The sequence below is a fragment of the Macrotis lagotis genome, chromosome X (genome assembly GCF_037893015.1).
Source record: "Macrotis lagotis isolate mMagLag1 chromosome X, bilby.v1.9.chrom.fasta, whole genome shotgun sequence".
In the NCBI taxonomy this organism is placed as follows: domain Eukaryota; kingdom Metazoa; phylum Chordata; class Mammalia; order Peramelemorphia; family Peramelidae; genus Macrotis; species Macrotis lagotis.
The window spans coordinates 6,356,872-6,380,548 of record NC_133666.1 but is presented as its reverse complement, the minus strand read 5'-3'; the positions used below and the strand labels follow the sequence as shown (position 1 = coordinate 6,380,548).

The 23,677-nt window shown below is 42.5% G+C and overlaps 1 protein-coding gene across 1 annotated transcript in view; it reads right to left on the bottom strand.

The window, feature by feature from the left end:
• The window catches only part of HEPH (hephaestin), an 83,426-nt gene that overhangs the window by 12,293 nt on the left and 47,456 nt on the right, over positions 1-23,677 (bottom strand). The window contains exons 13-15 of the mRNA XM_074199882.1: positions 20,652-20,865; positions 3,133-3,272; positions 579-710 (exon numbers count right to left, since the gene is read on the bottom strand). Coding sequence (XP_074055983.1) covers positions 579-710; positions 3,133-3,272; positions 20,652-20,865 — 486 coding nt within the window. The remainder of the gene's footprint in view (positions 1-578; positions 711-3,132; positions 3,273-20,651; positions 20,866-23,677) is intronic.

The window sequence follows — 23,677 nt, the reverse complement described above, 5'->3', positions numbered from 1 at the left end:
GCCTAAGGTGGCCCACTGTACTTGGAGATTGGTCCAATTTCAGAGTATGCTTTTCTTGAAGCCCTCACCAACTAAATCAGTTGCTATTTACCTTCTTCCTCTCTGAATACAAGCAAGGAAAATCAAATCCCTTTTTTACCCATTGGAGATTCCACAAGGGACCATATCCTCCCAGTCTCAGATGGGAATTATCTTAGCAATATCTTCTACCTGAAGAAACTTGGAATGTTTATCCTAACAACCAATAATGGGATCACAGATATTCAAAGCTTGGAATGGATATCTGAGGACATCAAATCCAACCCCCTTGTTTTACAGATGAGGAAATAAGGCCCAGAGAATTAATATAACTTGCTAGATTAGAACACAGATCGCTTGACTCCAACCTCTATACTTCCTCCCCAGGCCAAGATGGCTGCCTTCATTAGTATCATGATCCAACAGACCTGAGATCCTGCACTGAGGCCTTGTCCTGACCAGTATCCTGGTCTCTCAGAAGAGGCCTAAGAAAGCCAAGAGTCCACAGCAAGACACAACTAGTATAGACCCCATCCCTGCACCAGAAGAGCCCCACTCACCAGGCTCAGCAGGCTGTGCTGCACCCACCCCCTGCTCCAGTACCCCAGGGGCATGAAGAGAGTAGAGACGGCTGGCATTGTTCTTGAACACCACAGTCAATATGTCCCCAATTTCTCCCCGGAGCAGTGGTCCTGGTGAAGAGAAGAAGAGAACAGGGCTGCATTAATGGATCAGAAAGGAAAATTGAGAATAGAGGAGCAGCCTGAAGGGACTCTTGAAATGGGCAAAGTCTCCTCCAGCTGCCTGGTCTTGTTGGTACAACAAGGGAGCAGTCTCTTCTCTGACCAAACCCAAGGGCAGACAGGGTCTAAGGCAGGAGTCAGCAAACTACAGCTTGGCCCATGGGCCAAATCCCTCTGGCCAAAGGGCTCCAAATGGTTTTTATATTTTTACTTACAATAAAATTTTATTAAAAAGTGTAAAAACCCTGGGCCATACAGAAAGACAAGGGAAGGACCTGGGCTCCAGTAACTCTCCCTACATTTAATGGGCAGGTAGCTCACCAGTTCAGGTGGGGAGCATGTGGCTCATGGCCAACTGCTTGACCCACTGTTCGATTTTCTTTGGATTCCAGTCACATCACCCAATACTTACTGGACTCCATAACATAGCTATAAAGATAGAACCTGTCTCTGAAGGGAGAGCAAGCATGAATAGAAAAGGTCACATCTTAAAAAATGAAAGAAAATAACCTTTCATAACTGTATCAAGTGAGAGTTCTCACATAAACAAGGGAGAATTGAGATGAGCAACATCATCAATAAAAAAGTAAGCATTTACTAGGCCCCGAGCTAAGCAAAGGAGAGCCAAGGAAAGGCTAAGTAGCTAAGGGAAAAAATTTAAAAATCCAAGTTCAGATCCAGCCTCAAACATTTCCTAGACAAGTCACTTCACCTCTGTTTGCCTCGGTTTCCTCATCTACAAAATGGAGATAATAATAGTTGTTGGGAGTATCAAATGAGATAATATTTCTTTTAAAGAATACTTCACATAGTGCTTGGGACACAGTAGGTGGTTAATAAACGCTAGCTGTCATTATAATTCTGTGGGAGATGTCTCCTAAACATTCACTGAATTAATTAGACAGCTAGATAACTCAGGAGCTAGAGACCCGGGCTTAGAGGCAAAAAGTCCTGACTTCAAAAGTAGACTCAAGATACTTTCTAGGGGCAACTAGGTGGCACAGTAAATAGAGCACTGGCCCTGGAGTCAGGAGGACCTGAGTTCAAATCTGGTCAGACACTAGATACTAACTAGCTGGGTGACCTTGGGCAAATCACTTAACCCCATTGCCTTAAATTTAAAAAAAAAAAAAAAGACATTTTCTAGCTATGTGAGTCTAGTCTAGTCACTTAAACTGTTTGCCTCATTTCCCTCAAGTATAAAATGAGGATGATAAGAGTAGTTGATTCCTAAGGCAATTGTGAGGATCCAAAGCAATATGTGGGAAAAGTGTTTAGCACACCATAGATGCTTATCAATTGTTAACTATTATTATTAGAAGGAAGCCAAACTCTGAGGTAGCAACGGGGAAACATTGGAGAACAGACTAGCTCCCTCCTCACAGTCATCAATTGTTCTATTTTGTCACAAGTCAGAGTTCATTTTGTAATGGGGCATTTCTGGAAATGACTGGTAGATTATCAAACGGCTTCCATCAAATGTGTTTTCAACAGTAATAGTAAAGAAGGGGGTAGCTAGGTGGTAGAGTAGATAGAGCATCAGCCCTCGAATCAGGAGGACTTCACTACAAATCTGACCCCAGATACTTGATCCTTACTAGCTATGTGACCTTTGGCAAGTCACTTAATCCCATTACCCCACAAAAAACAAAAAAGAAAGAAAAAAGGAAGGAAGGAAGGAAGGAAGGAAGGAAGGAAGGAAGGAAGGAAGGAAGGAAGGAAGGAAAGAAGGAAGGAAAGATAGAAAGAAAGAAAGAAAGAAAGAAAGAAAGAAAGAAAGAAAGAAAGAAAGAAAGAAAGAGGAAAAAATAAAACTAATAGTAAGCAGCAACATATGTGCCAAATTAGGAGGTAGGCAAACCAGCCAATACATGGTCCAACTCTGTGGTCTAGTCAGAGCGAGGGAGGAAGGGGAGAAGAAAGATTTCTGAAGCACCTACAATCCAACAGGTACTGCCCTAAATATTTTACATATTCTCCAATTGGACCCTCTCAACAACTCTTGGGAGGTAGATACTGTTATGGTCCCTATTTCACAAATAAAGAAACTGAGACAGGCAGATATTAAGTGATTTGCTCAGGATCATCCAGCTAGTAAGTGTGTGTGAGGCTGGATTTGAACTCGTGTGTCCCTGACTCCGGGATTGGTACCCTATTTAATGAACCATCTAGCTGAGTAGGTGTCCAACTGTCTCTAAACAAATCTTCTGAATCAGATGCCTTCGATGGAGCCAGCTGTGCCTTGATTTGTTTTTTTTTCCTTTCCCCTTATCACAGATTCCTGACCCCAGATCAGGCTGCCAGGTTGTAAGTATAGGAGAAGAGAAAGAAGGGAAGGGAGAAAGAAGGGAGATAACATTGGTATGCTTACCCAGAATTCCCAGATGCTTTTCTGGACCAGTCCTTGGGCGAGGAGTACTGAAGGTGCCATCATTATACTCCCTGTACACAACTTTCTTATATTGGGAACCCAGGAGCCCATCTTCATTGCTCAGAAAGACATGACCATAGCTGGGAAATCCAGAAAGTATGTCATCAACACTTGGCTCTCTAGGTACAATTCCTTACTCTGGGGGATGAGGCTGGTGAGGAGTGGGGGAGGAGGGGGAGAGTATATCAGCTCCTTTTTAGATGTAAGGAAGGACATAGTCCCATACTATAGATGGAAAAACTGAGGCACAGAGAAGTGATTCTCCCCTTTCTACAGGTATACTCTGAGAGTCCCATTGCCTGGTCAGGGTTGCAGCTGCAGTGTCTCCTGTCACTGGTCCCTCTCAGTTGTACCCCAAGCTAAGAGGAGGCAAGCCAATACAGTGGGAAGAAGTTTGGTTCTGCCACAAATTCAGCATGTGACTGAACAAGTTACCTCTGCTCTCTGAATCTCAGGGTCCTCACCTGGAACATGGGGATAACACCATCTAAAGGAAGGAAGTCAAAGGGAAAGATCTTTGGCAGTTCTAAAACCTGTAATTCGAAGTAATGAAAGCACCAGACTAGAAGACAGGAAATGAGCAGTGCCCTTGGACAAGTCTGAGTTTCCAGCAAGAACAAAAAACAGTTTGACCTATACCTCTCTAAGAGAGCAGAAAATCTGACTTCTAGCATCCCCTGAGGGTAGGAACCTACAGGGAATGCTTCTATCAGTGTCTGAAGATTGCAACTGATCCTCAAGGCCTGAACTATTCTCCCTCCAAGAAGAGAAGGTCCAAAGCATCAGGAAACACCTTTCTACTTCTCACAGGAGTGGGGAGAATTAAAATCTCCTTAGAAATGTTAAGGATGACTTCGCCACCCAAGCAAAATGATTAAGAGGAATGCCAATTCACATCAAGAGACTAAGAGGATGGAACAATGTCATAGAGAAGGAAAGAGGCCAAAGGAGGAACAGAGTTGACCCCTGATCATCCTCCAAGAAATGGGGATGGGTAGATGGAGACAAGCAATGGGGTGAGAGATCCATTGTAAGAGGCAGAAGGACACCAAGCCAAAGAATGGGACAAGAAGTGGGTTGCTGGTGGCTCTCTGCTAAGGAAGATAAGTCATCTATTAGTTGACGTGCATTTCATTCCAGAGAAGTCTGCCGTCTCCTAGAGACATGCACCGTGGACATGGTGCTGAGCCCCCCAAGACGCAACAAGGCTCACTCACGTGTCTGGCTACTCAGGAGGGTAAAACCACTGAAAGCAGAGACTCAAGACCTCAGGGGCACAGGTGATGTTGTCCTCATTACTATGGATGGATTGGAGTTAGAACAATTCTGAGGAGAAAAGATAACTTGGGAATTGAATGGCTGGTGAAGATGTCATCTCTGAGAGGAAGTTATACTTCTGGATGGAGAAATGATGAATGTTGGATCAAGGGCAGCGAGTCCATCTGTCCATCCATCCATCTAGCCATGAGTCTATACACATTAGTACATATACACATGTTTATATATATGTGCGTGTGTGTATATATATGTACATATGTGTATACATTTGTCTGGAGTGCTGTGAATCCATTCACAAAGGCTTCAGATGGAAAGGAGCACGTTTCCTACATACATCTGCCACGTTAATTGTTGTAGAATATAACCGCTATATTCCAATCTAGGCAAATGGCAGTGGAGGCCAGTAATTGACAGAAGATAATTGCTTGATGGGATCAAGCAATAAAGTCCAGAGCCGTGGACTCAGGTGACTTTACACAAATTTCCAGTGTTGCTGGTTAACAGAAAGCCTAATGCAGGGTGGTCCATAAGTTTGGAAGGGATTCAGAGAGAAGCTAGGCCTGAAAGGTTCCCCATGATCTAAAAATTTGACAGAATTCAGCCCAGGAAGGACAGGGAGGCTTGTGAGAATGAGATTCTAAAAGCCTACATCAGAGAACTGTGGGAAGTGGGCCCAAAGCCTAGCTCTTTTATCAACCATGTCTTGGAAAAAGAAGTGAAGGTGAGTAACTGAGGCTGAATGCAAAAGCAGGACCCAGAACTGTCCAAAGGATAAGCACAGCTCTCAATGAATGGATTGGAAGAGTGAAGGAAGCAGTGCGTTCAAAGGCATAAAAAGATCCTAAGCCCTCAGAGGTTATCTAGTCCAATTCCCTCCTTTTATCAGAGGAGGAAATTGAGATTCACAGAGGGGAAAAGATGGTCCAAGCTCACACACACAGGCAAGGGAAAGAAAGTGATTTGTCCAAGGTCACACAGCTAAGTACCTTTGGCAGTATTTGAACCCAAGGCTTTCTAAGTTCCAAATCCAGAAAGCAATCTGCCATGCCACTGTGCTCTTATTTTTTTTTCCTGCCAAGGAAAATGGTCTTCAGCCTGAGAAGGCCAGAAAAAAATGGTCAATAGGGAGGCAAAACTTTCACTAAGTGAGTAGATAATAAAAGAGAACATGCCTGCCCCAGACCCGGGATGCAACTGAGTGGCCGTCAGCCCCAGAGCACCACATTATGGAGGCCCCCACACAGCTGCCAAAGAGGTTATCTATTGACTGCTTCTCTTTGAAAGGTGGTGGAGGGCACTGAAGGGGCACAGGACTGGAGGAGAGCAGATCCATTTTCAAAAAGGAAAGATTGAAGGAGGCCCCAAAGGGAGCCAAAGAACTCGACTTTGTGTTTTGACAGACATAAAATGTATTATTAAAGGACTGCTATCTGGGCAATTACAGGGGGAAATGTTAACACTAAAAGTTAACATGACACAGTTTAACAAAGAACTAGGCATAAGTCAAGCTAGACTCACCTTATTTCCTTTCGAAGAGGTTCACAAACCCAGGAGATCAGGGAATTCCTGTAGACACTGCATGGCTAGACTTCACCAAAACATCTGACAAAATCACTCACACTGCCCTTGGGGGCAAGATGAGAGATATGGACCAAGTGACATAGCAGAGTTAAGCAGATCCACTTGGCAGGATACGCAATCAAGAATGCTTTGGAGTGGTTGGGGACTGGGATTCAGAACTAAGAGAGCTAGGACAAGATCCTTCCCCACCTGGGCCTCAGTTTTCTCCTCTGTAAAATGAGGGGTTTGTACTAGATGGCCTCCGAGGTCCCTTTCTGCCCTGAAATAATCAGACCCAAAGAGGAGTCATTAATAGGTAGATGTCAACCTGAAGGTGGGGCTGAGGGGGGATAAGGAGGTTCTCCACCTCTATCTTTGAAGGAGTGAAAGGGACACATACACAGACACAGACACAGACACACACACACACACACAAACAAACACACAAACACACACCCTGGGAAATGAAGAAAATAAAAAAAGATATTGATCTTTTTTAAAATAAAAATAAGATCCAAACTACCTTTTTCAATCCAATTTTTATAAAATCATGTAATAGACACTGAGCTAAACAAAGACAAAAATTAGAGTCCCTGCCTTCCTGGAGTTTGATCCTAGCCAAATTGTTAAACTACTTTCAACTTCAATGTTCTTATCTGTTACATGGGCCTACCACTACGTTCCTTAGGGGGTTCTGAAGATGGAATGAGACAATCAGGTATAGGACTTGTCAAACCTTAAAGCACTAGAGAAATGCTTGGTGTTGTTATCATTGATGTTGTCACTGTTATTCCACGGAGGGAAAAGCACTTCTGCCCAAATAAGTATGATACAAGAAGAGGAAAATAGATGATTATAAACCGTCTAGGAATATTCAAGGAGAGAACATTAATAACTTTAAGGTTCAAGGAAGGCACCACTGAATCTGGGACACCTGAATTTGATGAAAGAGAATGATTCTGAAAGGTGAAGAAGAGAAGGAAGGATATTCCTGGCAGGGAAGTATTCTCATTAAAGAATAACTCTCTGAGACTCATCTTATAGGTGAAGAAACCAAAGCTCAGAGACATGCAGTCACTTACCCAAGGGTACACAGTGGGTCAGTGGTCAAAGCATAACTTAAATTCTGACTCCAATGCAACAAATACTGTGCAGGGAAAAGACAAACTGTTGACACCCTTTTAGTGCTCTCAACTAACACTCAGTTGGAGAGGGCAGTATGAATACAGAAAAGTAAAGGCAGGATCACTGGAGGAAGGATAAAGGATGAAAGAAGAATTCGAAGAATCATGAAGAAAAAGAATGTTCCATGTACATGCCCTACAAGAGACAGGAAGGTTGTGAGATATACCAGTCTGACTAGAACATGGAGTTCGTGAAGGCCAGTTACATAAAACAAGACTGGAACGGTCAGGTGAAGACAGGGCATAGAGGGTATTGATGCAGGGGAAAGATGAAGAGAATTGTAAATGTAGAAATCAGGTGGGGATGTAAATTGACTACCACCTACTCTTGAGATGTAAATTGACTATCATGGAAAAGTTGTAGAGAATTATGATTGTAACAGAAACAAAATTTGTAATCTTAAAGGTTTCTCATCTTGTCAAATTGGGTGGAGATCCCCCTATTGAAGTGAAGATGTACCATTGATTTATTGGTCAATGTAAAATTTGTATCCTGATCTCCTTTGGCTTCACCTTCTACTTAATTCCAAATCCAGTAAGGGGAAGTTCACCTTTTGCTCTCTGGATGAGAGGCAAGACAAAAATCTGGGTTGGACTCCTGCTTGGGGCCGCAGGTCTCTCTGACCTGCTGGCTCAGTCAATGCTGCTTAGCTGTTCTTTTATCTCTCTCTTTCTCTCTCTCCCTATCTCTTCCTATGTGTTGTAACTTCTTTTGATAAATTTTTGTTTTATTTCCACCCTTGCTTTCTCAAGTCTGAATGATTCCTCATAGGCAGAAACCAAATTCAAAAAGCCAATGGCTACATAATGGTGAGCCAGTTAGGAGACTCAGCCCACACTTGGGAAATTGGATGGCGCTCCATAGGTGAGAAGCACACCCTTTTTTTTAGATCCTAGATTTTTAGGAAAGTAGGAAAATTATTGGACCTCTAGCCCTCTTTCTCTGTCCCTTTTTCCAGAAAATGGAAAAAGGTTAAGTTTTGTGGGATGTCAGCTAAGCTGATCCCATGTGGCGTTTTGTAGTAGCCCTGGTGTGGGTCTGCCCTGTGTTGTTTTTGGCTGCCCTTATTTGGGCCTGTCCTGTTTTGTTCAGACTGACCAGAGAAGGCAGTTCTGAGGTATCTTTGGTTTATACCAGAGTGGGATAAAGTCTGAGAATATTCTAGAATAGAAAATAGTTGAATTATGTGCCCCTCCTCCCCTGACAAGTAACTTCTGGGATACTGGTGAAGAGCCAACTGACCCTGTCTTATCTGTTGAAGTCTGGATGTCCATTTAATTCCTGGGGCTGATGGGATAATCCAGTTTCTGTTTGAATTATATGCTTTTTCCCTTGGATTAATTTAGGAGTTTAGATTGTGAAGACCACATTCCTCATTAATGAGGTTGGGTGGGGGGGGGGAATCATGTTAGGATAAATGTGACCCTTGGATCTTTTCCCTTTTGCCTCAGTCTCTGTAATTGATTGGGGCCTGTTTCTTAAGAAACAAATAAAATTTTCTCTTCATACCTTGAGAAATCTCTGAAATCTATTTAAGTGGCATTTGTCCCACACAGTTTGGGGACTTGTATGGGATTACATGCCCATTGGGGACTGCAGCCTTTCAGGACTTGGCAAAAAGGAGCCCCTGCCCAAATTCAGCAGTTTGCCATTTTCTGAGGGCCTTGGTTTCCCCTCTGTGCAAGTGACCCAAAGTAGAGAGACTCGGTAGGAAGAAAGAGCAAATCAGCAGCAAAAAACGAAGAGCAGTCAGCAATTTCTGTACATGGAGGCCCAAATAAGAAAAGATGTGAACCTTGGAATCTGAAGGCACTAGATTCCTGGAGGGTCCATTTAGGTGACTGAAGGTTGGGGGTGACCCCTTCTAGTTTGAACGTAAGAGACTTGGATCTGAAGGCACTTGATCCTGAGACATCTCTGCCAATATTTAAAATGGGAAGGGCCCTGTCCTAAGCCTTCCCTCGAGGTAAATAAGGTAAAAGTAAGATGAAAATGATTAAGTATTGTTGTCTTGTATGGGGAAATAAAGATATAGGAGAAGGAACACATTTGGTTTGCCTTTGGGAGGGAGAGATTGTCGGATGCGACACTGAAATTTCCCCTCATGGTATTCCTGAGACATCAGGAATTTGCCATTGGCCTGTGTTTGTTGATATATGTTGAAATTGTCAGTGTGAAAGATTCTGTTGTGTTTGTGTGATCTGTGTTTGTGTGTTGTCTGTCTTTATGTGTTTAGGTTATCTATTTACTTGTGGGGGAAAGGGGGAGTCAGGGAGTTCCCCTCAAGACTTCCTTGGGCTGTCTCTTGAGCACTTATAAGAGAGATTTTTTTTTTAATTTTATTTAAAAAGGAATGGATTATGGTGTTAAACTGACTGAGACCAAACTACTCACCCTGTTATTCTACCATTATGAGAAGCCCCCCCCCAGCTTCCCTGTTTATGTTCCCTTCTCTTCCCTGATCTCTGTGATTCTGTGGTGCCAGAGTGCTCCCCCCTTTCAAAACAAAGACTCAGAGAGAGTTACTTCTGAAAGAATTTGTAAAATGGGTGTTAAAAGGGACCTTATTTTGAAGTTAAAGAAACAGGAAAGAGATTTTAATTTGAGAAAGTTGTGGAAAAATAAATTTCAGAAAGACAAGACAGTCAAGTTAATCCTACGGTATATATTGTAGTTACCAAGTTATTCCAGTACACAGGCAACTAGTTATACTTTTTCCAGAATGATATGGCATCATTAAAGCTTCAGGAATTTATCAATATAGATTCTGATAATATTAGTTATAACAGAAAATTATAGGACATGTAAGGATTGAAGAATAGAAGATGAACCCCCCCCCCCCAGAAAGGATTGTTCCTCTATAAAAGGTATTCAGCTTACTCTATTTGAAGGGGGCAGGGAATATTCTAATTAGGCTAAGGGATTTTTGAATGACTGTTTGCCTTCTCTAGGGTTTTAGCAGCTATAATCCAGAAATGTTAAATATTAAACCCTTGGAATGGAAAATGTATTGTGAAAAGTGGAGTCATATCTGTGATTTATATAGCTGTATAAGCTATGTGATTCTAGTTCAGAATAGTATGAATTAAAAGCCAAGACGAGCTAATGAAAAGGAGGGAAACTGTGAGCTGTATAGTCTGGGTCAGAGGTTTGGAAAGAGTTGGAAAGAAAATCCAGACAAAGAGACAATTGGGGTTTTTGAACCATTTGTTAAGTATGGAAATTAGTAAAAGTATGTGGACAGAAGATCTGAGCAGGGTTGCCTTTGTATACCAAAGATGGATTTTGAGAACTTTGTAAAGTGGTTTACATATCATTCCAAGAGGAGAAGGAAGTAGTTGTTCAGTGGTCCCCATGTAGAGATCAGCCCCTCCCTCACTGACCTGGTGGTAGCTGTTCTGGTGTGTAGAGGTAAGGAGGAGAGGAGGCAGGGTAAAAAGGTTCTCCACTGAGAGAGAAAGAGGGAGATTATTGGGTGGCATGATTATATCTACATGAGTCTGTATATTCTATCTATGGAGAGTCCTATCTCTGCTTTAGACAATGCCCAGTCTTTTGGTGTGGCTAACTGTTGGTCTTGCAGTAGTTCACAGCAGTTTGAGAATTGGCCTTGGGTTACAGTACCCCTGGGTCTGCCCTAGATTCTCAGTCCCTGGTCAGAGGTGCATGGTGGCACAGGATTCTGATCCAGAGGAGAGAGATGCCAGTGGCATATGACTGCGTCAGTTCAGGGTGACTACTGTTTATAAGTGACTGGCCAGGATATTTTCCTGGGTAGCAGCAAATGTCTGGACATGTCCAGAAGCAGGGCACATATATTCAGGACTGTGCAACTTAGAGACAGGTGGCCTCAGACTCATGTGAGATGAATGATGGTACCTGGATCTCTTGTAAAGATACACAGACTGGGACATTTGTAAAGGGAAACTGATGATGACTTAGTATGGACTTGCAAGGAAAGTGCGGAAATGGCCGTTTGCAAGAAAAATAATTTAAGGAACATGACTAGGTATAGTAGCTATTATTGGGATTGGTCCAATGGCACAAAATCAGGAATTTATTTTGATCAATTTTGGAGCTAGGAGGATCTTTCCTGATATCGGTATAAAAACTTGCCAGTGGAAGGCGGTACAGCAACTTTAGAAATGTACCTCTCATATCATGATGATTATATGGCCTATTTAAGAGGGCCCCCTGGAAGTAAGGAGGAACCATATTATAGCCTATATTCCTGGAAGACCAAGTAGCACTAGAGGGACATTTCTCAATTTGAAGGACTACTGCCTAAACCAATTGTCCAAATTGTTGGTCAGAGTTGCTATATAGGGTTGATCAGGGAGTTGTTATCTAGACTTAAGGGCCTATTACCTGGGCATAGGATGGAAGCTGGGGATATAGGGCCCCTATCTATATGCTGAACAGAATAATGAGGCTCCAGGCAGTTGTAGAAAGTATTACTAATCAAACAGCTAGGGCCTTAGATCTTTTGGCCAATCAAGCCACTCAAAAACCCAGGTGGTTCAGGATAGTTTTAATAAAATGGTGACACTTCCAACCAGACAGGGATGGATTCCTCTTAACAACATAAATCATGAGGATGATGATCAGATGGACCAGCAAGGTAAGTTTATATTACAGAAATTTGAAAAAAATCTCATCAGAATAAAGAGGAGGGATTGAGTGGGATAAAGTCTGAGATTTCTCCAGTAGAATATTAGAGATTAGGAAATAGTCGAACTATGTGCCCCTCCTCCCCTGACAAGCAACTTCTGGGATACTGGTGAAGAGTCAACTGACCCCGTCTTATCTGTTGAAATCTGGATGTCCATTCAATTTCCGGGGCTGAAGGGATAATCGAGTTTCTGTTTGAATTATATGCTTTTTTCTTTAAGATTAATTTAGGAGTTTAGGTTGTGAAGACCACATTCCTCATTAATGAGGATGGGTCAGTGGTGGGGGAGATCGAGTTAGGATAAATGTGACCCTTGGGTCTTTTCCCTTTGCCTCAGTCTCTGTACTTGATTGGGGTCCGTTTCTGGAGAAATGAATAAAACTTTCTCTTCATACCTTGAGAAATCTCTGAAATTTATTTAAGTGGCATTCGTCCCACACACTGTGGAGTGAGGGTTATTAAGGAAGGACATTTGGTGTATGTTTAATTGACATGTTTGCCTACCTATAAATTGATGGAAAATTAAAACATGGGGAAAATGTGCAACCAAAGACTCCCCCCCTCCCCGCCCCCAGCTGTGTGCTTGCTCCTTGGATGGAATTAGATTTGATAAAAGCAAAACACCTGAACTTCAGGAAATTATCTTTGGGTGGAACTCTCTTTCTCTTTCTCTTAGAAATGTTCTCTCTCATTCTCTGCTGCCCCCACCCTCTGCAGGGGGAGGAGAGAGGGAGAAGGAAAACCTTCCTTTTTAGAACTTTGAAACTCCAGCCTATGTCTCAGATGGAATGCAGGCTTCACTGCAGGAAGGCTAAGATCCCCAAAACTTGTTTTAGCCCCACTGTGGGCAGAGATCACATTTTCCTTAGGCTACACGTGTTTATCAATTCCAAGCCCCATTTAGCTGGGCTGAGAAAGCTTCACCTTGGGAGGGGGAAGGCAAATGGGCAGATTGATTGAGAAGCCTCATGTCAATTAGTTAAGGAAAAAAAGAGGGGAGGGGGGAAGATAACTTTTTCTGGGACTAGAAAATTCATATTTCATCTTTTAATTAAGTCTGTGCTAATAACTAATATTGCTGTAATAGAGTAACTGGATTTGAACTTTATAAAGTTACTTAAGAATGCATTCAATTTTAACTATTGGTTGGCTATTTCAAAATCTTAATGAATATATATAAGAGGTTCCTCAAGAAAAGCTGATTGATTCTAAAGGTTATTTTTTGACTGGTCTTAATTGGTACATTCAAAAATATATATAATCTAAATATATGTGTGTGTATTTAAACACCAATGGGACATTTTTACATCTCTCCACTGGCCTGGAGAAGTGGGAAAATGTTTCTGTATTGTCTGTGTGTGTGTGTGTGTAATTCAGATCTGAAATAGGTACGGTTAGCTGAGTTAAATGTTACTCTTTTAGTTTGGGTTTTGAATTTAATTGCTTAAAAGGTCTAATTTTAAGTAATTAATGAAGTTGGGATCTGAGCCTATTCCTTTGCACCATTTAAAAGTTTATAAGGGCAAAGTTTGAAATGATTTCAGCTGTGAGTGAAATTTTTGTTAACCAAATATTGATTGAAGGATGTATTCAATTTATGTTAATTGAGACTTTAAGTCAATGTAGACTTCGGGCCCTCAAGAGGCTTTGAAAAGAGGGCAGGAAGGCCTTTGATTGGAAAAAGTCACCACCTGGGGCAGCTAGGTGGCACAGTGGACAAAGCACTGGCCCTGGAGTCAGGAGTACCTGGGTTCAAATCCGGTCGAGGACACTTGATAATTACCCAGCTGTGTGGCCTTGGGCAAGCCACTTAACCCCGTTTGCCCTGCAAAAAAAAAAAGTCACCACCTGGTGTTGAAAAAAGAGAGTTAAATCTGAGTAGTTAAAGGAGAGTAATTGTCACCTTTGAAAGTTCTGTAACAAGTCTTGAGAATTTATATGTGTTACTAAGAAGGAAAATATAATTGAGATAAATTGTATGTCAAGGAATTTGGGAATATTTTATGTAATACATTTACTTATTTCTTTTGGGAAAGAGAAATATTGTACTAAATTTTGTGATCTGATTTGTTTTGATGTTAAATTGATTTTGATAATTGTCAACAATCTCACGAGGCCCTTTATTGGTAAAAGGAGAAAGTTTGTAATAATCTTTGTCTCTTATGTTTATGGAAGGAATATATATATGTATATGTGTCCTTGTGTGCATATATATATACACATATATATATATGACTAAAAGTAAAATCTACTTAACATCTAGTATTTGAGAATAAGAAAATGTATTAACATTGTCTAGCATGTATAGCATTTTACTCTGGTTCTAAATCAGAAACTTATGTCCAATGTAAATTAATAATGTATGCTTAATTTTAAAGAAGTCAAGAATGTGGACTTCCTCATGGTAGCTGCAGGCAGCTTTGACTGAACATAGCAGTTGTGTGGTCCCTCTAAGGTAACTTATTGATGAATAGGATGTATCTATCAGTTATGTGATATTCTTCTGCAACTTCAATCACATTTACAGTGTTTGATTCTCTTGTGAACATGGAAGCTATTTGAATACTATAATGTTAAAAACCTGGAATTAACATGTGATTGCTTTGAAGGAGTGGTAAGGGAAATATCACAAAATATGACCCTCTTCTGGGATACATCTGTGGATTCATGCATAATATAATGATGGAAATATTATTTTGTAAAACTTAATAATTCATGTTGTTTGATTTGAATGCCTGGTTGTTTTTACTATTGTTTTATTGCATTGGAATCAATAACACACGTCAGAAATTTAAGGTTACCTAAGTTGTTCTAATAGTTTTTATAGAATTCTGAAAATAACCATTTGTGTTTTTGAAGATGGCTAGTAGTTAAAAGTTTACATATAGAATTTTCTAGCTATATATGTAAACTGCAACTAAACTGTGGTTATTTGCTTTGAAGGAAAAACACGTATGTAACATGAGGAAGAAAAAATAATGATAATTTGAGATTTTTCTGTGGCAATCTCTAGTTGTAAGATGTTTAGTTATTTTAAACATAGTTAATAACTAAATGAGTTCATTGCAAAAAGTTGATTTTATAAAAAATATAAATTAGGGTTATTGCATTGTTTTTATATCTCAAAATCTGTTTGTGGCATTTCATTTACAGCACTGTCCTGAGGTACATGAGTAACAATTGAATTATAATTTTTTCCCTGTATCTCTTCTGCCAAATTACAGCCTGGCACACTCTTGGTTCTCCTTAGTGCTCAAGCCACCTGAAGCTTTAGTTATAGGTATTTGCTAATATTACAACATATTGATCTGCCTGACATCAGGTATAATAAAATAGAAAGACAATATGCAAATGAACCCATTTAACCCTATGGGGTTTGATGTTAAATGCTGCAGATAGAGTAAGTGACTTTTGAAAGAACGACCCTAATCTCAACTGGGTTAGGATCCTCTTAAATGAATCCCTCACCTGGCTCATTGAAAAGGATTGTCTGTATGACTTCTTAAGGGAACATTCTCTGTAATAGCAAATTGTCATGATCATTCCAGATGCATCAGAATTAAGTATGAGAGTTGGCCTTTTAATATAGGATATGACTTTTTACCACAAATTCCCTTAAGGAAAAGAAATATAAGTTTGGCTGTTTATATCAGGATAATGCCTTATTGGTATATCTTTGACTGCTTTGAAGGAAAGATCCATTCTTCAACTAGAATTTTTGTTCATTCTAAACATGGCCAAAGCAAAATAGAAAATTTTGTTGCAAATTACTTTTTGGACATGTGCAGTTTTCTTTAGTTTTTTGTTTTTGTTTTTTTTGCAAGGCAATGGGGGTTAACTGGCTTGCCCAAGGCCACACAGCTAGGTAATTTTTAAGTGTCTGAGGCCAGATTTGAAATCAGGTACTCCTGACTCCAAGGCTGGTGCTCCATCCACTGCACCACGGAGCCGCCCCCCACTTGCAGTTTTAAAATGCTTTTTCAGTACATTTGTTTATACTATTTTTGAGTTTTTGTTTCCAACTTATGAGGCATCCATCAACAAATTTATGTTATATTGGAACCCATGTTCTTATAAAAGGTATTTTGATACTGGCTTAGGATCATAAAGTATAATTCTTGCCCCTTATAGACCTAGTTTTTTTTCCCTAATTATTGGACCTCTGTTAAATAGCCTTCTTTGTTACAATATCTCTGGTTTTTGCTTCCTCAATTTTTTCCCTTGAGTTTTGTTTCTGTAGCTTTGTATCTCTGAAACCAGCCTCTGCAGAATGCCAACCACCTTTGCTAGCTGATCATTCTCTGGACCCTGCCTCAATGAAGTCTTCCCTGTAATGCATTCATCTCCAATAGACTCTAAAAGGCCTAGAAGAATCTGGGTCCTGAATAATTTTGAGGGGGGAATGATGTAGGGGAAAGATGAAGAGAATTGTGAATGTAGAAATCGGGTGGAGATGTAAATTGACCACCATGGAAGAGATATAAAGAATTATGACTGCAACAGAAACAAAATTTATAATCTTGAAGGCTGCTAATCCTGTCAAATTGGGTGAGATCCTCATTCTTGATGTAAAGATGTACCATTGATTCATTGTCTAATGTAAAATTTGTATACTGATCTCTTTAGACTTCACTTTCTACCCAATTCCAAGTCGAATAAGGGAAAGGGAGTTCACCTTTCTCCCTCTGGATGAGAGGTGAGACACAAAAACCTGGGTTGGACTCCCACTCAGGGCCACAGTCTTCTCTGACCTGCTGGCCCAAGCAATGCTGCTTGGCTGTTCTGTTATCTCTCTACCTATCCATTACTATGAGTTGTAACTTCTGTTAATAAATTGTTGTTTTATTTCCACCCTTGCTTTCCTGAGTCTGAATAATGATTCCTCACAGGCAGATCCAAACTCAAGTAGCAGCGGTTACAGTAGGAAATGCCAGACCTAGGAGTTTTTAAATTTTCCTAAAGGCAATAGGGAGCTACAGAAGGGTTTTGAGGAGGGGAATAACATAATCAGACTTGGATAAGGAGAGTATTACTTTTGCAACTGAGTAGAAGATGGAGGGTCAAGGGGAGAGAAACTGGCAGGCAGAGCAGTTCAGAGGCTATCTGCATAGTCCAAGGCAGACTGATGACCACTTGCACTAAGGCAGAGGCTTAATATGTGGTGAGGTAGAGCTATGGGAGCAGATACTGAGAATGTTGAGAAGAGAGAATTGATCAGTCTGTAAAACTGATTAGATTTGAGGAGGGAGAGGAAGAGAAGGACCAGTCAGGACAGAAGCCTGGAGTGCCTTCCATAAAAATGAGTCTAGAGAAGAGGCAAAATCCTTGGGTCAAGAAGTCTGAGATTTCTACAGATGTTATGGGAAAAAAGAATCAGAATTAAGGAATCATACATTAAAACCCAGAGTTAACTCTGCTGCTCTCCCATATTAAGTATGGGAAAACTGAGACCAGAAAGGCTGCCTAAAATCATATATTGTAGGTGAGATTTGAACCCAGGTCTTACTGACTCCAAACCAACCACTTTATCCACCATGTCCACTGCCCAGAGAGAGCTGCTAGCTAACTGAATCCCTAATGTTGAAAGAGAAGAATAAAAGGCAGACCCAGAGAAGAGCCTTGGGGACCCTCCACCCCCTCACCATAGCAATGGAAGATAAAGGATGACTCACTCCAAGAGCCACCAGACAGGTGGGAGATCCAGGAGATAACAGTCACCCAAATCAATGTGTGTGGGTGGGAAACTGTGACAAGAGCTACAGAGATCAGGAAAGACGTAAATGCTGAAAAGGCCACTGGATTTCCAACAGAAAATAAATGGCAAGCAGCAGAGAATCCTTTCCACAGAGAGGCTGGGGTAGAAGCCAAAGATGGAAGGCTGGTGATGGGTAGAGAAATGGTGGTTGGGGCAGCCAGGTGGCACAGTGTATAGAGCACTGACCCTGGAGTCAGGAGGACCTGAGTTCAAATTTGGCCTCAGACACTTCAGAATCACCCAGCTGTGTGACCTTGGGCAAGCCACTTAACCCCACTGCCTTGCAAAAAACAATAACAAAAAAACAAGAGAAATGGTAGCAACAGGAAACCATCCATTGGATGAATTTGGCAGCGAAAGGGAGGTGGGGAAACAGAGGCAGGTTTGTAAATAGTGGGGAAGGGGCTGGGGAAAAGGGAGAGGCTCAAGATGAGTGGGAAGAAAAGGTAATAATTGGCAGAACAACTGTGTTACTCTGGAAACAAACCACAAAAGGTAATTATTAAGCATTGAGGAGCATTCTAGGCATGGGAACAGTCAGGGCAAAGGCAAGGAGGCCAGAGATGGCAAAGAGACTAGTCTAATTGGATCATAGAATGTACAGAAGGGAATCACATGGAAGAAGACCAGAAGAGTAGGAAAGATTATGAAAGGCTTTAAACAGAGGTTATGTTTGATCTTGGTGCAGCCAGCGTGGCTCAGAGGATGAAACACTGGGCCTGAAGACAGGAGGACCTGAATTCAAATTTGGTCTCAAACATTTACTAGATGCGTGACCCTGGGCGAGCCATTTTACCCTGTTTGCTTCAGTTTCCTCATCTGCAAAATGAGTTAGAGAAAGAAATGGCAAACCACTTTAGTATCTCTGACAAGAAAACCCCCCAATGGGGTCACAGAGAGTCAGATAAACTTAAATGACTGAAAAATAAAATATTTGATCTTAGAGGTAATAGGAAGCTAGTGGAGTTCACTGAATAGGAGAGTGGCGTGACTGGCCTCTGCTTTCTGAATGTCACCAAGGGATCTTTGTGCACGATGGGTTGAAGAGTAGCAAGACTAGAGACAGGAAGGCTAATTAGGAGGCCATGCAATGGATAAAACCAGAGGGGACTAGAGCCTGAATAAAGGTAATGGCTGCACAGACAAGACATGAACTGGATTTGGCAGCTGAGTAGAGACATGGGATAAGTAAGAGAAAGTATCACGCCCTGACCAGACACAAAAGGGGGGGGGGGGAGTCACTGCCTTCTAGGAGTCTAAATTGGCTGCTTAGCCCATCCCCCAAGTTCTCCTCTGCTCCAAGAGGAAGCCATGAGGGGGGGGAGGGGGCGGGACTAGATCAGAGTTGGTAAGGTATCAGCTGAATCAGATTCAAGAGAAAAATATAACATAGAGAATGTTAATGAGTGTTTTTCTAAGTCAGCACACGGCCCCACTGGTTCTTTTTGGTGGGAATTTGACATTACTGATGGTTAAATCCTGCTGGGAAGTCATCTGGGAAAGAGGAGGAGCATTGTGCAGCTGGGAAGACCCAATGGAGATGGGGGTCAGGCTCAAGTCAGGGAAGTGGAGGTGTGAGGGCAATGATAGGAGGAACTCCTAGTGTGGAAAACCCCTCTGCCAGTGCACAGCAGACACCGATTTTGGTACCAAGAGGCTCCCAAGCTAGGTAGGTCTTTCCAATTGCATCCACCCAGCCACCTAGCTCTAAATTAAGCTTCGCTTGGCCTCAGCCTCAGTGACATTTAGGAGCAGCATCCGCACTCCAACCAGACTGGCTTACTCTTTATCCTTACCCTCGAAGCAGTGAGAACTAGTGGGTGTAGGAGCAGACTTGAAGTCAGGAATATTTGGCTTAAATCCAATCTCAAACGCTAAATCCCCGTGGGAGCCTGGACTTCTGCATTCTGGGCCTCTATTTCTTCAACTGTAAAATGAAAAACTTGCACAAGAGGATCCCGTGCAGCTCAAGATCTAGGATCTCATGGTGGACATTGAGTAATCATTTCTCTCCCCTGCAATAGGGGCTCAGTCTCCCCATATGTAAAATGAGGGATTTGATCCAACTAGTCTCTAAGGTCCCATCCCCCCTCCCAGTTCCAGAACTCAGCTACCATGTGCCATGCTGAGCAGGTTCTTCCTCTCTCTGAAGCCTAGGCTACTTAGGCCCTGAGCTCTCTTCCAGATCAAAGCCTCCTGCTGGTCCTCTCATTCCATGACTCTGCTCATCCTTTCCCTAACATCTGGAATAGACTTCATCTCTCTTTTTTCCTATTTCTTAAAGTCCCCCAGCCCAGATGCCCCCACACCCATGAGGCCCTTTCCTCACCTTTCCCATGATATTTTGCTTGGCCCTCTCCTCTAGATCACAGCTTGCTGGCTTCCCCTGACATCTCCCACCCCTGAAATAATAAGGAACATTTACATAGGGCCAAGCACTGGGCTTTTTATAAATATTGTCTCATTGGATCTTCCTAACTGCCCTGGGAGGTACGTTGTGATCCCCATTTAACAGCTGAGGAAACTAGGACCGACAGAAAGGAAGTGACTTGCCCAGAGTCACACAGCTAGTGAGTGGCTGAGGCTTTTGGTAAAAGGCGAAAGATTTATGCGATCTGAAGAGAAATTAGAGCATTGTCTGAGGCTTTTGAACTCAGGTCTTCATGACTCTAGGCTCAGCCCTCTGTGGGCACCCGCTAGATGCCTTTCCTTGAGGGGAGGGGCCAGGAGATATTTTCCTTTCTATTTTTGTTTTTTGGGGGACAATGGGGTTAAGTGACTTGCCCAAGGTCAATCAGCTATCAAATATCTGAAGTCAAATTTGAACTCAGATCCTCCTAATTCCAGGGCTGGTGCTCTATCTACTGTGCCACCTAGCTGCCCCAGGCCAGGAGATCATTATAACTCAGAGTCCAGAACTATGTCCTGGACCTTGGATTTCATGAATGATGAGACCCTTCTTAGCTAAATGTTTGTCTTGACTTTTTCCCTCCCAGTAGATCTCCTCACCTCTCCTTCTCTGATTGATTAGTCCAGTTTCTCTCCCAACTGCGGTCAGGGCAATAGTCCCATTCCACTTCCTCAGCCATGATGTAATAGGTGCGAACTGCTTGGTAACGTTGCCGGGCTCCAGACCTTTTGCCTTGGCACATGGAGACGTTGTAGGATGCCCTCATTCCTGCCTGGAGGTGGTTGCCTTCTTGGCAATAGATCTCAAAAGTTCCTGGGTAGAAGAGAGTCAAAAGGGAAAAGATCAGACTCAGCGCTTGCCAGAGAACCTGGTCCTCTCAGAAGGCCATGCAAGAGATGGTCCTGGGCAGGGATCCCTGGGAAATATAATGAGAAGAACCCTGAAGCTTGCAAAATGAGATAGGAACATGTATTAACTTGACCCCATCTTACAGATGAGGAAATTGAGGCTCAGAAGAGCTATTCCAAGCATCGAGAACATCATAGACAAAGGTATGAAGGTGGGAAATGGAGGTTAGGAGCAGAGTGATTTGCCAAATTATAAAATGACCAAGCCAGCACTCAAATCCAGTGATTCTCTCTACTACACCACACTGCCTTTGTCAGGTAGTCATCCCCTAACAAGAATAGTGCCTGTGTCCACCAGAGGATGGAGGGAGTAAGAGAGAATGAAAGAGAGAGACAGACAGACAGACAGACACAGAGAGATAAGAGACACACAGAGAGAAGAGAGACACAGAGAGAGAAGAGAGACACAGAGAGAGACAGAGATACAAACAGGAAGAGAAAGATCTAGAGAGAAAAATAGAGAGATCTAGAGATCCAGAGAGATTCAAGGATAGAGAAAGAGAAAGACAAACAGAGAGTGATAATAACAGAGAGAGAAAGATCCAAAGACAACAAACAGGAAGAAAGAGAAACAGAGAGATCAAGAGAGAAAAACAGAGACAGAGAGAGAGACACACAGAGGGAGAGAGAGAGACAGGGTCTTAGTAGAAAGTTATGAGGCAAAACTAAGTTAAGAGATGGGGAAAGGGTCCCCCATGGAACAGGAGCCATCCAACATCTTGGGGTTGGGAGGTGGGGGAAGTCTTGCCAACAGATGGTCTCACTGGAAGCTCAGCTCAGAGCCTTGGTCTCTCAGCACTGGCTGAGCTGGAACCGTGGTCACAACTAGCTCTGGCCTCCAGAACCCATCTTCCTCAGCCTTCTGGGTGTTGGGAGTAAGTCAAGCCAATCAGCTGCACATTCCCTGGTGACAGTTCCGAATTGGCTGTCCATGGAACCCTAAAATCTGACTTGCTCAGGTTCCAAGTTCCACGTCAGAGGTTCAAGATCAGGGGACACAGGCCAGACATTCATTTTCTTTCATTCCATGGCTCCTCAGCTCCAGACTCTACAGCGGCTCCCCATTACCTGTGCAAGATGATCTTGTCCCTTCCCCACCCCTTAGCCTGGGGGGGGGGGGGTAGGGGATCTTTTGATTTCAACAGCAATGATTTTCCTTTTGTCTCTGTGCATGCCCAGTACCAGCACAAGCCCAGCACAAGCCCAACACATCATAAAATGGTGTGCCATTGATTCTCTGTTCTGAGGGGCCTCCCAGCTCTGTCATTAGGCATTCTGAGGCCCCTCTGTCTCCGTTCTGGCATTCTGTGCTTTGGGCATCCCATTAGCTCTGACATTTGTGTTTTGGGGTCCCACCAGCTCTGGCATTCCATATTTTGGGGTGCCTGTTGGCTCTGACATTCTGTGTTTTGAAGGTTCTATCAGCTCTGGCATTCTGTATTTGGGGGGTCCCCGCTAGCTCTGACGTTATATATTTTGGGGTCCCATTAGCTCTGATATTCCATTTTCTAGGCCCCACTTCCCGCTCAAATGTTCTGCAGGTCCCCCTCCCGGGAGAGTATACTCGGAGAGCAGGATATAAGACACCAGGAATTGGAGGGAATGGGGGGCGCAGAATGAATACTGGGAAAGATCTGTCATGGAAAAAACCAGAGGAATTCCTTTTTGAAAAATGGAATCCTTCCAAACTGGTTTTACAAGACAGGTTAAAGCAGTGGGAAGAATCAGGCATGTTCTTGCTGTACTAGGCCATTGGATAGGATCAGAAAACAGAAGGGCAAAAATAAGGGCGAGGGAAGAATGATGGCTGCCCAGTCTGAAGTGCGACATTTAAGGGCAGCTTCTCCCAGTCAGGTGCCAGGTGAGCCCATGAGATTTTCTTTTTTAGCACCCATGGGAGGGGCCGGGGCAGGTAACTTGCTTGTTCTCCAAGCAGCACTGGGTACACCTGCTGGCTACATAGGGAACACAGAGCCAAGGTTGAGTGCACAAGCCCCTGGGGAAGTTGGACGGGGGCAGAGGGCTGCTCCCTTCCTGGGGACCCTGGATCCTGTCACTGTCCCTCTGTAAAATGAGAGAGTTGGGCAAGATGGCAGCCCAAGACCTAGGTCCCCATCTCTCTCAATAGTGTTTGCTTTTTCATTTGTTTGTTCTTATTATATAAATATTCTGTTTGTTTTCCACTAATAGACAATGGTAGTTCCCACCTATCATTTTTGGGAAGGTTTTGAACTTTACACTCTTTCCCCTCCCCTCCCTTCCCTCCCTCCCTCCCTCCTCCAGAAGGCAGTCTGATCATCTTTCCATGGCTCCCATGCTATGCATTGATTGAAATTGAAAGGATTGAGAGGAAAAAAAACCCCTGTGCTTCAATTTGGAGAGCTGCCTGCTGTAAGGAAGGGAGGGAGGGGCATTTGTCTGTCTCGGAGGCCCTTGGCTTTTAGTGTTACTAGCTTTTATTTTTACATCTTCTTCATTCCTTGATACAACCTTCCCCAATTTAGAAAGGAATAAAAAATCAAAATCAAAAATTAATAACAAATAAATAAATGAATAAATGAACGAATTAATAAAATAATAAGTAACTCAAAATCAAAAATAAAGGGAGGGCAGGGGTAGAAAAACTAATTTTCTATCAACTCAATCTAATAGAACATGAAATGACCCCCCAAGTCTCTCTCATTCTTGCTCTTCCTCCCCCTTCCCCTTCCCCTATC